Here is a 14,646-nt window from a genome sequence, read left to right on the forward strand (position 1 = left end):
AAATAAAACCCGTCTCACAACTGGAGACTCTCCCCTAATACGGGTGGACCTGCTACTACTTAAAAGTTAAAATAAAATTCTCTATGCTTCAGGATGTTGTTCAGCAACATCCCAGTAATAACTCAGTTAATTGCCGAATGAAAAAAATTATTGGAATTAGATAAAATAAATTTTTAATATTCTTTTCCCTATTTTCAATTGTTTGATAGAATACGGGTGGACCTGCTACTACTTAAATGTCGCAAAAAATTGTCTGCTCCAGGATGTTGTTGAGCAACATCCTAGCAACAATTCAGGTAATTTTCAGAAGATAAAAATTATTAGAATTGGAGAAAATAAATTTTTTATACCCTTTTTCCCTATTTTCAATTGTCTGATAGAATACGAATTGACCTGCTACTACTTAAAAATTACAAAAAAAATTTCTAGGCTTTAGAATTTTGTTCAGAAACATCCTAGCAACATCTCAGTTAATTTTCAATTGAAAAAAATAATTTGAATTAGAGAAAATAAATTTTTAATACACTTTTTCCCTATTTTCAATTCTTGTCTTATAGAATAAATTGAATTATTTCAAAGAATTTTAATTTTTAAAAAATAATTACATTTTTTGAAGAATTTACTTAAAATTGCATTAAAAATAATTGAAATCCTGTGAGGAATTTTATTATTTATAAAAATAATAAATTATTTTAAATAAATTCCTCGAAAAATGTAATTATTTTCAAAAATTTTTTGCAAGAATTCAATTACATTTCATAAATAATGAAATTCATCTCTAAAATTCAAATATTTTCAAAATATACTATTTTAATAAAATTTCTCAAAAGAATTCAATTATTTTTTAAAAAAATGTAATAAAATTCATTACAGGATTTCAATTATTTTCATAAATAATAAACTTCTTCACAGGATTTCAATTATTAATAAAAATGTAATAAAAATTCATTGCAAGAATTCAATTTAAAAAATAATTGAATTCTTTTGAGAAATTTTATTAAAATAGTATATTTTCAAAATATTTGAATTTTAGAGGTGAATTTCATTATTTATAAAATGTAGGTAATAATTGAATTCTTGCAAAAAATTTTTAAAAATAATTACATTTTTCGAGGAATTTATTTAAAATAATTGTGTATTAAAAGTAATTGAAATCCTATGAAAAACTTTATTATTTATAAAAATAATTGAATTCTTACAACGAATTTTATCAAATTTTTTTAAATAATTGAATTCATGGGAAAAATTTTATTACTTGTAAAAATAATTGAATTGTTGCGACGAATTTTATTAAAATTTTTTGTAAATAATTTAATTGTTTATGAAAAAATTTATGGAAATTTAAATTATTATAAGTTGTTGAATTTCATAAAGATTTGAATTTGAATGTTTTGAAGAATTTTAATTCCTATGAGAAAATAATAGTGATTAAATATTTATGTATTTAAAAATAAAGTTATTGATTTTGAATTTTCCCAGAATTTTCCAACGAAACAATTGTCATTCATTTTTTCATACTTTTAAATTTATTTTTCGAAGTTATTCAATTTTTTTGGATATCTAATAATTTTTATAGAGAGTGAATCAGAATATTCTTTAGGGTCTTAGGGAAGAAGTCAAAATTTTGTCTGGTAATCAGGGAAAAATAAAATAAAATTTTTGTGTAAAATAGAGTTGTTTATTTTAATTGTTTATCAGTTTAGTAGTTCTATTTTTTTACCATAAAGTTTTATATGAAAAATGACTAAAAATTCGTTTAGTACCATTTTATTAAAAATTAGTAAATATTCCTATATATACTAACCAAAATATTAAATATTCTTTTACTAATCTAAATTAGTAGTTAAATTTACATCTATTCAGATTTAGAAAGGAGAGATAATGTAAGAATGTAAGAATAAATTGAACTAAAATATTTAAAAACCTTTGTCAAATACATTATATCTTTTAAATCTTTTATTATTATTAAACTGATATTGATATACATGAGTTTTTTAAAATGATGATGCAAAAATAAAATTTTTTTTCCTTGCACAACCCGGAATGGAAAGAGAAATTTCAACTCTTAAAAGAGATTGTCAATTAAAGTGATGTGCAAAATATGTAATTTCTTTAAAAAGACTGTTTACCTTTCTAATGGTTCATCCAAGCACTTCGCCTTTGACACGTGGAGATATCGGTTTCCTTTTGAATCTAGTGACCTTGTCTTGATTGAAAAGGAGTGCTCAATTTAATTTAGAAAGGACTAGTTAAACTGCTACAAGCAACATTTATTTTTTTCACATTCATTATACTATATCCCTTAATAATAATTCTCAAATTTCATTCTCCAACGCACCATCTCTCTAAATTTAAATCGTCTATTGTAAAAACCACTATCGCACAATCTATACATAAGAATAATTATTATACCTATAGATTTCTCCAAAATGATACAAATCGCATTAGAATATTAGAAAAAATTGAAAACTAATCTCTAAATTTTAATTAGTCAAAATGTTCACTAATTTAATTAATTAATTTAATTTAAAAAAAATTTTTTTTTTAATTCACTATTTTAATTTTTTTTTTATTTGACTGACTTTTTGCTTAGTCAATTTTACTAATAAATAGTAATTTCTACTATAACTTCAATTTTACTAATAAATAATAATTCACTAATTTATTAGTAAAATTTACTAATTAAAAAGTAAAAAATCAGTTACTATAGATCAAATTAGTAAACATTTTTACTAATTAAAATTTTGAGTGTAGTAGCAGAAGTAAACTTTAGTAAGAAACATTACAAAGAATTTCTACTAATTTTGAATCACTTTTTTTTTACTAAAACTTTACTTTCATCGAAACAAATTTTCAAATTTAGATAAAATTTACAGAATTTTACAGAATTTTAATACTCTAAGAATATTTTATACTTTTTATAATAATCATAAAAAGTGGAAATTTTTTCTTTAAATTTTCTAATAATTAAAAATTCTGTTTACAGATTTTCCAGCCGGGGAAAAGAGAAATTCTCAACTCTATACGAAAAACATTTACCCTGTGACTTCATTCAACTGGTAAATAGTTAATCGTTCGATCATGTCTGCAGGATAAAAGATAGATACGAAGGAGTAAGTTCACTAAAACGATTGCTTCTGAAATTTACATCTAAATTTTGAATAATTAATTTCTTTTAGAAACCTCTTTAAAATGTCCGCAAAAATTCATTTTCATTTAGATGACTGTTAGTTCAATGATATAAATTCACTCGAATAATTAAAACTCTCTAAATTTAAAAATGATTCATTTTAATCAATTTAACTTTAGAGAGTACTAATAAAAATGATTTGATTCTAATAATTATTTATTTGATTCTAATAAACATTTATTTGATTCTACTAAATGTTTATTTAATTCTACTAAATATTTATTTGATTCAAATAAATATTTATTTGTCAATAAACAAAAAAGTTTCTGCGAAGAATTTTATTAATTTTGAAAATTGAATTTTACAATGAATTTTATACAAATTCCTGAATATAATTGAATTTTGACGAAGAATTTTGCTATTTATAAAAATAATTGAAATGTTGACAATAATTTTTTAAAAAATATTTGAATATCATTGAAATTCTGGAAAGAATTTTATTAATATTGAAAATAATTGGATTCTTGTGATAATAAATATTGTTATTTAAAATAATAATTGAATTTTTTTAAAATTCCTAAATATAATTGAATTTCTGGAAAGAATTTTATTAATTTTGAAAATAATTGAATTCTTGTGATAAATATTGTTCTTTAAGAAAATAATTGAATTTTTCAATGAATTTTCTAAAAATTCCTAAATATAATTGAATTCTGCTATTTATAATGATAATTGAAATGTTGATAAAATAATTTTTTAAAAACTATTTGAATATAATTGAATTTCTAGAAAGGATTTTATTAATTTTGAAAATAATTGACTTCTTGTGATGAATATTGTTATTTATGAAAATAATTGAATTTTCCAATGAATTTTATACAAATTTCTAAATATAATTGAATTTTGACGAAGATTTTTGCTATTTATAAAAATAATTGAAATGATGACAATAATTTTTTACTATAATTGAATTTCTCGAAAGAATTTTATTAATATTGAAAATAATTGAATTCTTGTAATAAATATTCAATTATTTATAAAAATAATTTAATTTTTAAATGAATTTTATAAAATTTCCTAAATATAATTGAATTCTGCTATTTATAAAGATAATTGAAATGTTGACAATAAATTTTTTAAAAAATTTTTGAATATAATTGAATTTCTGGAAAGAATTTCATTAATTTTGAAAGTAATTGAATTCTTGTGATGAATATTGCTATTTATGAAAATAATTGAATTTTACAATGAATTTTATAAAAATTTCTAATTATAATTGAATTTTGGCGAAAAATTTTGCTATTCATAAAGATAATTGAAATGTTGTCGAGAATTTTCTTAAAAGTTTTTGAAAATAATTGAATTTCTGCTGCGAAGAATTTTATTAATTTTGAGAATAATTGAATTCTTATTGTGATAAATACTGTTATTTATGAAAATAATTGAATTTTTCAATGAATTTAAAAAAAATTCTGAAATATAATTGAATTCTGCTATTTATAAAGATAATTGAAATTTTGGCGAGAATTTTCTTAAAAATTTTTGAAAATAATTGAATTTCTTTAAAGAATTTTAATATTTTATTAAGATAGTTGAATTCTTTCAAAGAATTGAGGTAAAATTTTTAAAATTGATTCTACTAAATATTTATTTGATTCTACTAAATATTTACTTGATTCTAATAAATATTTACTCGATTGAAATAAACATTCACTTATCAATAGACAAACGTCTCTTCAGTGTGAATTAATTAGAGTATAAAAAAGTCTCATATAAAACATTGAAGAATTTTTTTGTTGAAATTTGAAGAGATGCACTTGTTTTGACTTCTATTTTCGATGATGGCTTAAATTGACCTATATATTTGCATATGACACAAAGAACGTTTATGAAAGAGAGATTAGAGCGGAGGCAAAGTCGTTAACGGAAAATCAGATTCCAGATGAGACATTTGTCGATCATGCATAATATTGTACGACTTAGCGACTGCGACTATAGGACGTAAAGGATAAATTGGTGACGCACACGAGACCGTAATACAGTAATCTCTTCTCTTCTCTCTTTAATGCAATGACTGCGGGGATGTTATTAATCCGAGGCCAACAGATCAATTTTATTGTCTGCTTTATAAACTTGTAACTTTATCGTGTATTATAAAAAAGGCCAGGAAATGTTTTTTTTTCTATGCAAAGGGTTTCTTTTTGTCATTTTTTTTTCTTTTTTTTTTTTTTTGATAAAATAAATTATTATTACTCACTGAAAATATTTGATTCAAATAAATATTATTATATTATTTTTATTACTTGAAGCAAATAATTTTTATTTGAGTCAATTAAATTGTATTTGCTTCAAAGTTGCCACAAAAATTTAATTTTATTCACTGATTTCGAGACAAAATTTTGACTTTTCCCCTTACCCTCAAGAATATTCTGATTAACTCTAAAAATAATTAGATAAAAAAAAATGTTCTATTGGATAATACGAATTTCTTTAATTGTAAAATTATTCGAAAATATAAATAACTTCTTTCTTAAATAAATATTGAATCATTATTATTTTTCCATAAGAATTCAGATTTCAAAAAATTTCAAATCCAACCCTTTTTGAAATTTAATAACTTATAAGAATATTTGTTATAAAACATGAACTAGAAATAATTTTAAAAAATTTCGATGAAGCTTTTTGAAAAAAATATTAGTTTCGTACAATTTTTAATTAAATGTATCAAAAATTCAGATTTTCAATGATTTTAATATGAAACATTTACAATATTCAATTATTTCTGAAAAATTACAATTATTAGTACCTACCTTCTCTAAAATTCAATTGTTATCTAAATCTTTAACTGAAATTAATATTTTAAATCAATTTTTATTAGAAACTTCTACGAGAATTTAATTACTTAAATACAAAAATAAATAATTTATTCAATAATTGAATCCTTCTAAAATTAAATTCTTATACATAATTTTCTCAACAAATTTTTGAAATAATTGAATTCTTTCAACGAATTTTAATAAATTTTTTAAGAATAATTACATTTTTCGAGGAATTTGATTAAAGTTTTGTTAAAAATAATTGAAATTCTTTAATCAGTTTTATTATTTATGAAACATTTCAAACAATTGATTTTTTAAAAAAAATCTATGCAAATTTTATTTTTAATAATTGAATTCCTGGGAAATTTTCATTATTTTAGAAAATAATTGAATATTCGAGTAGAACTTTGTCAAAATTGTTTTAAAATAATTTAATTCTTTTGGGAAATTTTATTAAAATAGTATATTGAAAGTCATTGCATTAAGAAAAAATTTTGAAAATAATTGAATTCTAAAGATGAATACTATTATTTAAGAAAGTAATTTAATTTTGCAATGGATTTTATAAAAATTCCTGAAAATAATTGAATTTCTGCGAAGAATTTTATTAATTTAGAAAATAATTTAATTCTGGTGATGAATATTGTAATTCATAAAAATAATTAAATTTTACAATGAATTATATATAAAAATTCTTAAATATAATTGAATTTTGGCAAACAATTTTGCAATTTATAAAAATAATTGAAATGTTGACGAGAATTAAAAAAGAAAATTTAAATAATTGAATTCTTGTGATGAATATAGTTAATTATGAAAATAATTGAATTTTATAATGAATTTTATAAAAATTCCTACTGAATATAATTGAATTTTGGAGAAGACTTTTGCTATTTATAAAAATAATTGAAATGTTGAAGGGAAAATTTAATAAAAATTTTGAAAATTATTGAATTCTTGTGATGAATATTGTTATTTATGAAAAAAATTGAATTTTACAATTAATTTTATAAAAATTCCTGAATATAATTGAATTTTGTCAAAGAATTTTGCAATTTATAAAAATATTTGAAATGTTGAAGGGAAAATTTAATAAAAATTTTGAAAATTATTGAATTCTTGTGATGAATATTCTTATTTATGAAAATAATTAAATTTTGCAATGATTTTTATAAAAATTCCTGAATATAATTGAATTTTGTCAAAGAATTTTGCAATTTATATAAAATTATAAATAATTGAAATGTTGACGGGAATTTTTTTTTTAATTTTTAAAAATAATTGAATTTCTTTAAAGAATTTTATTATTTTTGAAAATAATTGAATTCTTTCAATGAATTGCGTTAAAATTTTTAAAATTAAAACTAATTTCAACAGAATTGAAATTTTTTTTGTTTTTTTTAAATTTCCTTCTCAATATGTTTTCATTTATGTAATATAAAATTTTAGTTATTTTGTTAGTCAAACAATTTATTACTGGTCCTAAATTATTGCTAGAAGAATTCCAATAATTATCTGAGTCATCAAAATTTATTTAATTCGCAATTCATAAAAAGTAACCACAGCCGATAATCAGCAGATGATGGAAAATTATTTTTGAGCGAATTTTATCTTCTGATTACTAACAAATGATATAGTACAAAAATTGTTCGCTGGTCCCGAACTATTGTTAGAATATTAATATTAATGATTTAATTAATAATTAATAACATTAATTATTTAATTTAATAAATTAGTTTAAATTTTACAAATTTTAACGCAATTTTATTTTAAAAATTGGATAAAATAATTGAATTTGTAGATAATAAAAAATAATAATTAATTTTTATTTCTTTCGAAGATTATAAATAAATACGAGAGTGGAGAAGGGGGAAGAAGTTTCTCAATAAAAAGAAGAGCAATTTGTCACCACGCGTCACGCGGGGGTGGTGGGTCTATGGGGGGCACCGCCCCAGAGGCCCCCCGGTTCCAATCCATCCGGAAATTGTCGGAACGGCGCTATTTTAGCACGTTCGAAAGCGTCATCACTTCCGGTACCGCCGGTCAAGCAAATGAAGAGTCCATCAAGTATCATGAGGCAATCGAGCCTCACCAAACTTGGGTCCATGATCAATACTGCCGTAAACAAGAGGGGTAAGTGAAAACGCACTTGAGACTTTAACACTTATTGCACACATGTCGAGAGAGTCTTTTATAACTTCTTCTCTATATATATATACAAAACATACAAAACAACTCGAAACTTTTCCTTTTTCTTTTATTTATGAAAGTAAAGAAGAATTTCTCTCTCATTTCTTCGAAACAATAAAAAAAGAGAGATGAAAAAGAAACTTATTAACGATAATGAGTAAAACAATCATTTTCGAAATTGTCTGATGGTAAATTTATAATTTTATAATAATTGAAAGTTTGAGCGGTTTTCAAGCGCTCGCTTGCAAAAGAAAAACAAATTTTTCGAAGAAAAAATTAATAAAATACTGTTTTATTTCAATTATTAATTGTTAATCAATTGTTAATTAATTAATTATTGTTAATAATTAATTAATTATTCATCAATTATTAATCAATAATCGATAACACTATAAATGATGTACAAAATTTGTAGCATGAAGAAATCAATTCTATTCTAATCTTAATTAATAATTGATAATCAATTGATTATCAATTATTAATTGTTAATCAATTAGTCAAATTTGTAGAAATAAATAAATTCTATTTTGTTCCTAATTATTAATCGATAATCTGTTATTGTTAATCAATTATTAATTGCAAATCAATTACTAATCAGCTCTTAGTTGTTAATTAATTATTAATTCTCAATAAATTGCTGATTAATCAATTATTAATTGTCAATCAATTATTGATTGTTAATCTATAATTAATTATCAATCAATTATTAATTGTTAATCAATTATTAATTGTTAATCAATTATTAATTGTTAATCAATTATTAATTGTTATTTATAATAATCAAATGAAGAGAGTATTAAATTTATCTCAATTTTAACCAATTTAGATTTCAGGGTTGCCACGCTTTTGCTCTTTTCAAATTTCCTCATCACTTTTCCAGGTTAAAAAACGGAATTTTTCCAGGTTTTTAAAACTAAATTTATATTTTAAAAAATTTTTAATTCAAAGCTTTTTAAAATCAAACATTCTAAAATTTTAACTGAAATTCATATTTGAATCAATTATTATTAGAAAATTCTACGACAATTCAATTATTTTAAATACAAAAAAAATTTATTCAAGAATTGAATGTTTTTTAAAATTGAACTCTCATTTAAAGAATTTTATCAACAAATTTTTAAATAGACAATTAAAATTCTTTTGAAGAATTTCAATAAAATTTTTAAGAATAATTTCATTTTTCGAGAAATTAGATTAAAATAAAATTGCATTAAAAATAATTAAATCTCTGCAAAAGATTTGATTGAATTGAGAAAAGTTTTTGAAAATAATTGAAATTTTGCCAAGAATTTCATTAAAATTTTTGAAAATAATTGAAATATTGCCAAGATTATTATTAAAATTTTTTAAAATAATTGAATTTTGAAGAAAAATTTTAATATTTATAAAAATAGTTGAAATTTTGGCAATAAATTTTTTAAATTTTTGATCATAATTGAATGTCAGCGAAGAATTTTATTACTTTTGAAAATAATTGAATTTTTGAGACGAATTTTTTAATAATATTTCTTTTTAAATACCTAATTATTTTTAATACAAAAATAAATAATTTATAAAATAATTAAATGCTTCTCGAAATTGAATTCTCATAACGAATGTTATGAACAAATTTTTAAGTAATTGAATTCTTTTAACGAATTTTAATAAAATTTAAAAAATAATTACATTTTACGAGGAATTCGATTAAAATTGTACCAAAAATAATTGAAATTCTGCAATGAGTTTTATTATTTATGAAAATAATAACTGAATCCCTGTAAAAAATTGTATTACATATTTATAAAAATAATTGAATCTCTTTAAAAATAAATTGAATATTTTTGAAAATATCATGGAATTATTGCAAAGAAATTTATAAAAAAAATTTGTAAATAATCGAATTGCTGTGAAATATTTGTTATTTATAAAAATAATAAAAGGTTTGCTTAGAATTTTATCAAAAAATGTTTAAAATAATTCATTTCTTGTGGAAAATTTTATTAAATTAGTAGATATTGAAAATCATTGAATGGAGGAGAATTTTTGAAGAAAAAAATTCAATTTGTTAAAAAGAATTTCATTAAAACTTTTGAAAATAATTGAATTTTGGAGAAAAATTTTAATATTTATAAAGATAATTGAAATTTTGACGATAATTTTTTAAAACTTTTGATCATAATTAAATTTCTGCAAAAAATTGTATTATTTTTGAAAATAATTGAATTCTTGTGATGAATTTTTAATAATATTTTTTTTAAATACCTAATTGAATTCTTTTGTGAAATTTTATTGAAATAGCAGATATTGAAAATAATTGAATTTTGATAAATTATGGAAGTTAATGAAATTTCGACAAAGAATTTTATTAAAATTATTTTGAAAAAAAAAAATTGAAGTGTTAAAAAAAATTTCATTAATATTTTTGAAAATAATTTAATTCTATCAAGAAATTTAATAAAAAATGAATTGACAATAATAATTAAATTCTAATAAATAAATTATAGGAAGGCTTTTTTAAATAATTGAGTTTCTTTGATGAATTTTAATAAAATTTTTAAGAAAATGACATTTATCGAGAAAAATAATGACATTTTCCATTAAAATTGTATTCAAAATAATTGAAATTCTGCGATGAGTTTCATTATTTATGAAAAATAATTGTAAATCTATCAAGTTTTTTATTATTTATGAAAAAAATTGAATTATTGCGAAGAAAAATTGTAAAGACAACTTTTTTAAAATTGAATTAAGAAAATTGAATTAAAGAAAAATTAAATTTTAAGAATAAGGACAATAACTTTAGAAAACAATGACTTTCCAGGATTCGAATCAAAATTCCCTGACTTTTCCAGGTTTTTTCAAGGTTTATAAAATTCCCTGACATTTCTAGGGTTTACAGGTTTCCAGGTTGCGTGGCAACCCTGGATTTAGAGCACAAGAAAAAATGTTAACAAATTAGTTAAGTTTTACTAATTGATGGCAAATTGATGGCAAAAAATTGATAGCAAATACTAATTCCGTTATAGTTAATTTAAATTATCAAAAAAAAAAAAAAAAAAAAAAAAAAAAGAATTTCGAGCATGTAATTTTAATCCAGTACGTAATGTATATACAAACTAGTTTAATGCTCTTTAATTTGTTATCTTTCTAACACTAGAATGTATAATAAATGCGCAAGTGCGACGAAAATCGTCACAATTAATAAGCATAATTGTGTAATTTATTCTTGTATACATTTTCCACGTAGCAGTGCAATAAATAATTCAAGAACCACTCCAACTCATAAAAAAAATAAGTAAATTAAATTTTTATCCTATACATTTTCTATATTAATAATTATGCATTTTGACTGTATAAAATATAAATACAGTAAAAAGAATGTGCATAATTAATTTTATCTAATAGAGAAAGCAAAAAGATAACTTGACACATAAAAAAAAAAGATATGAGATATACTTTTGTTCATTACATAATTAAATTTTAGTAGGGTATAAATTTTAGCAACACTTGTATAGTTTGCGACAAGTAGATTTTAATAATATACTCAGCCAGTTGCCTATATTATGCACAGTTGTATGACGGGTTGACGTTACACTGGCGACAAATAAAATCCTATTTCTTTCTTGTAAAATTAAAAAAATTATTATTTTATTTATCTTATTTATTAAAATTTTTAAAAACTGTACAATTGCCAAAAAAATGTTAATTTAACAAAGTCTATTAATTATTCAAACTAAACTGTTGGTTTTTTTTATTATTAAATCCTAATTAAAAAATTAACAAACCAAATTAGCACAAAATTTAATTTTGTTTTCCCTCATTTTTCCCAGAATTCCAGACAAAATTTTGACTTTTTCCTGACTCTAAAGAATATTCTGATTCACTCCAAAAATTATTAGATACTAAAAAAAATGTTCGCTGTTACATTTATTTACGAATTTCTTCAAAAGTAAAATTATTCGAAAACATCAATTCTTTCTTAAATAAATAATGTATTTAATAATTATTATTTTTCCATAAGAATTCAGATTTCAAAAAATTTTTAATTCAAACCTTTTTAAAATTCAATAACTTATAAGAATATTTGTTATAAAACATCTTATTTAAATCAATTATTTTTAATAATTTTTGATAAAGTTCTTAGAAAATTTTCAAATCCATTTGTTTACAATTCAATTTTACGAAATTTTATCGATTGTTCGGAAATTCTTCAATTACATATTAGAAAATAAAAACTTGAAATAATTTTAAAAAAATTTGGATGAAGCTTTTAAAAAAAAAAAATTAGATTCGTACAATTTTTGGTAAATTAAATGTATGAAAAATAATCAGATTTTCAATGATTTTAATATTATGAAACCTTTACAATATTCAATTATATTTCTAAAAATTGCAATTAATAGTAACTTCTCTAAAATTCAATTATTATCTAAAACTTTAACCTCGACTTTAACTGAAATTAATTTTTAATTTAATAATTTTTATTATAGAAACTTCTACGAGAATTAAATTATATTTAAATACAAAAATAAATAATTTATTCAATAATTGAATCTTTCTTAAAATTTAATTCTTATACACAATTTTTTTAACAAATTTTTAAATAATTGAATATTCTTTTAACGAATTTTAATAACATTTAAGAATAATTACATTTTTCGAGGAATTTGATTAAAGTTTTATTAAAAATTAATTTTTAAATCAATTTTTATTAGAAAATTCTACGAGAATTCAATTATTTAAATACAAAAATATATAATTTATTGAATAATTAAATAATTCTTAAATTTGAATTCTTATAAAGAACTTTATCAACAAATTTTTAAATAATATTGAATTCTTTCGACGAATTTTAATAAAATTTTTAAAAATATTTAAATTTTTCGAGGTATTTGATTAAAATTTGTTTTTAAAAATAATTGAATTCATGTGAAAAATTGTATTTTTTGTACAAATAATAATTTAATTCTTGAGAAGAATTTTATTGAAATTTTTGGAAATAATTAAATTCTTTAGAGAAATAAATTTAAATTTTATTAAAAATAATTGAATATTTATAATAAATTTTATAAAAAGTTTTGAAAATAATTGAATTCCTTTGAAGAATTTTGTCATTTATGAAAATAATTGAATTCCTGAGATTGTTTTAGATGAATTTAATTTACATATTGTTTTCAAAATTCAATTCTTTCTAAAAATATACACGCTATAATACTTTTAATATTCAATTTATTAATTATCTAAAATTAATTTTTAAATCAATTATTACTTGAAAATACTACTATTTTATTATTTATAAAAATAATTGAAATTTCGAGATGAGTTTTATTATTTACGAAAATAATTGAATTATTAATTGTAATAATAAATGAATAAAAATATTAAACATTTAAAAATTTTAATTTAATTTTAAACTGTTCGCGCCACTTTATATAATAGAATGAAATATTTTGGGGTAATTTACACGAATTATAATGTATCAAGATTCATTTTCCAGAATCAAAATATTTATGCTTGTTCTGAATGAATGGTATAGTGAGTTTTGAATAGATTTAGTTTGGTCGGTTCGTTGATTGTAAAATGAGCACGCGAGGTCGAGTTCGTTATAAAGTCACAAGACGAAGTTCAGCCAGAATTCGCAATTCTATTCATAATAGTTCCAAATTTTTAGAAAATGAAAACAGTGATGAATGGCTTGATGATCATGATGAAAGTATGTATATATGTGTACAAAAATAATACAAACAAAATTTTTATATTTAACTATAAAAATATAAATAAGTATATTATATACAAAATCCTCGTTTATATTATAATAACGAATATTCATCACGCTTGATAATTAGAGAAATTTTTTTTCTATAATTTACTCAATAATTCTTGAAACAAATTGTCGAAATGAAAGACAAAAAAAGTTTGTCTAAATAATAGTTTATACACATGTAAACAAATCTCTCACAAACGGGAGTAAATAAGGTAAGAAATTTTTTTTTTTAAGAAAAGTTCAAAACTGAAATTACATTATTAATTATGATAATATAATTACATTACAATGAAAAAAATTTATTTAATTCAAACAACCGATTAATTGACTATTATCAATATTAAATATTTAATTGACACCAAATCAAAACTATTGGAGTCAATTGAATGGTATTTGCTTCAAAAACTGAAATTTTTGGTTCAAATACCATTTAAGTGACTCCAATAAATATTATTTGATTCAAGTAAATATTTAATTAATAATATAGTCAATTAATCGGTTATTTGAATCAATTAAATTTTTTTTTCAGTGTATTAACTATAAATTTTGATTTTATGGGTTTTTTAAAATTCGAAATTAAATTTTATTCACTTTTAATTATCAAACTAATAAATTAAGTAAAAAATAATTAACTTCAATAATTCAAATGAAAACTATTAAATTTATACCAAATAATTTATAAAATACCAATTTAATTAATTTTTAACTAGAAATTATTAATTCTCATTAATAAAAAATAACAAAAAATAAACATTATATTTGAA

General features: G+C 20.1%; 1 protein-coding gene across 2 annotated transcripts in view; it reads left to right on the top strand.

The window, feature by feature from the left end:
- Positions 1–14,646, top strand: part of LOC122502875 (protein phosphatase PP2A 55 kDa regulatory subunit) — an 82,736-nt gene that overhangs the window by 50,446 nt on the left and 17,644 nt on the right. The window contains exons 2-3 of one of the 2 annotated variants that reach the window (XM_043613193.1): positions 2,987–3,113; positions 7,790–8,082. In XM_043613193.1, the coding sequence (XP_043469128.1) occupies positions 8,001–8,082 (82 nt within the window). In that variant the 5' untranslated portion in view covers positions 2,987–3,113; positions 7,790–8,000. Of the gene's footprint in view, positions 1–2,986; positions 3,114–7,789; positions 8,083–13,662; positions 13,832–14,646 lie in introns of those variants that run through there. The other variant, XM_043613191.1, reaches the window with a different exon arrangement.

This window comes from Leptopilina heterotoma, unplaced genomic scaffold (genome assembly GCF_015476425.1).
Source record: "Leptopilina heterotoma isolate Lh14 unplaced genomic scaffold, ASM1547642v1 Lhet_24, whole genome shotgun sequence".
NCBI classification, from domain to species: domain Eukaryota; kingdom Metazoa; phylum Arthropoda; class Insecta; order Hymenoptera; family Figitidae; genus Leptopilina; species Leptopilina heterotoma.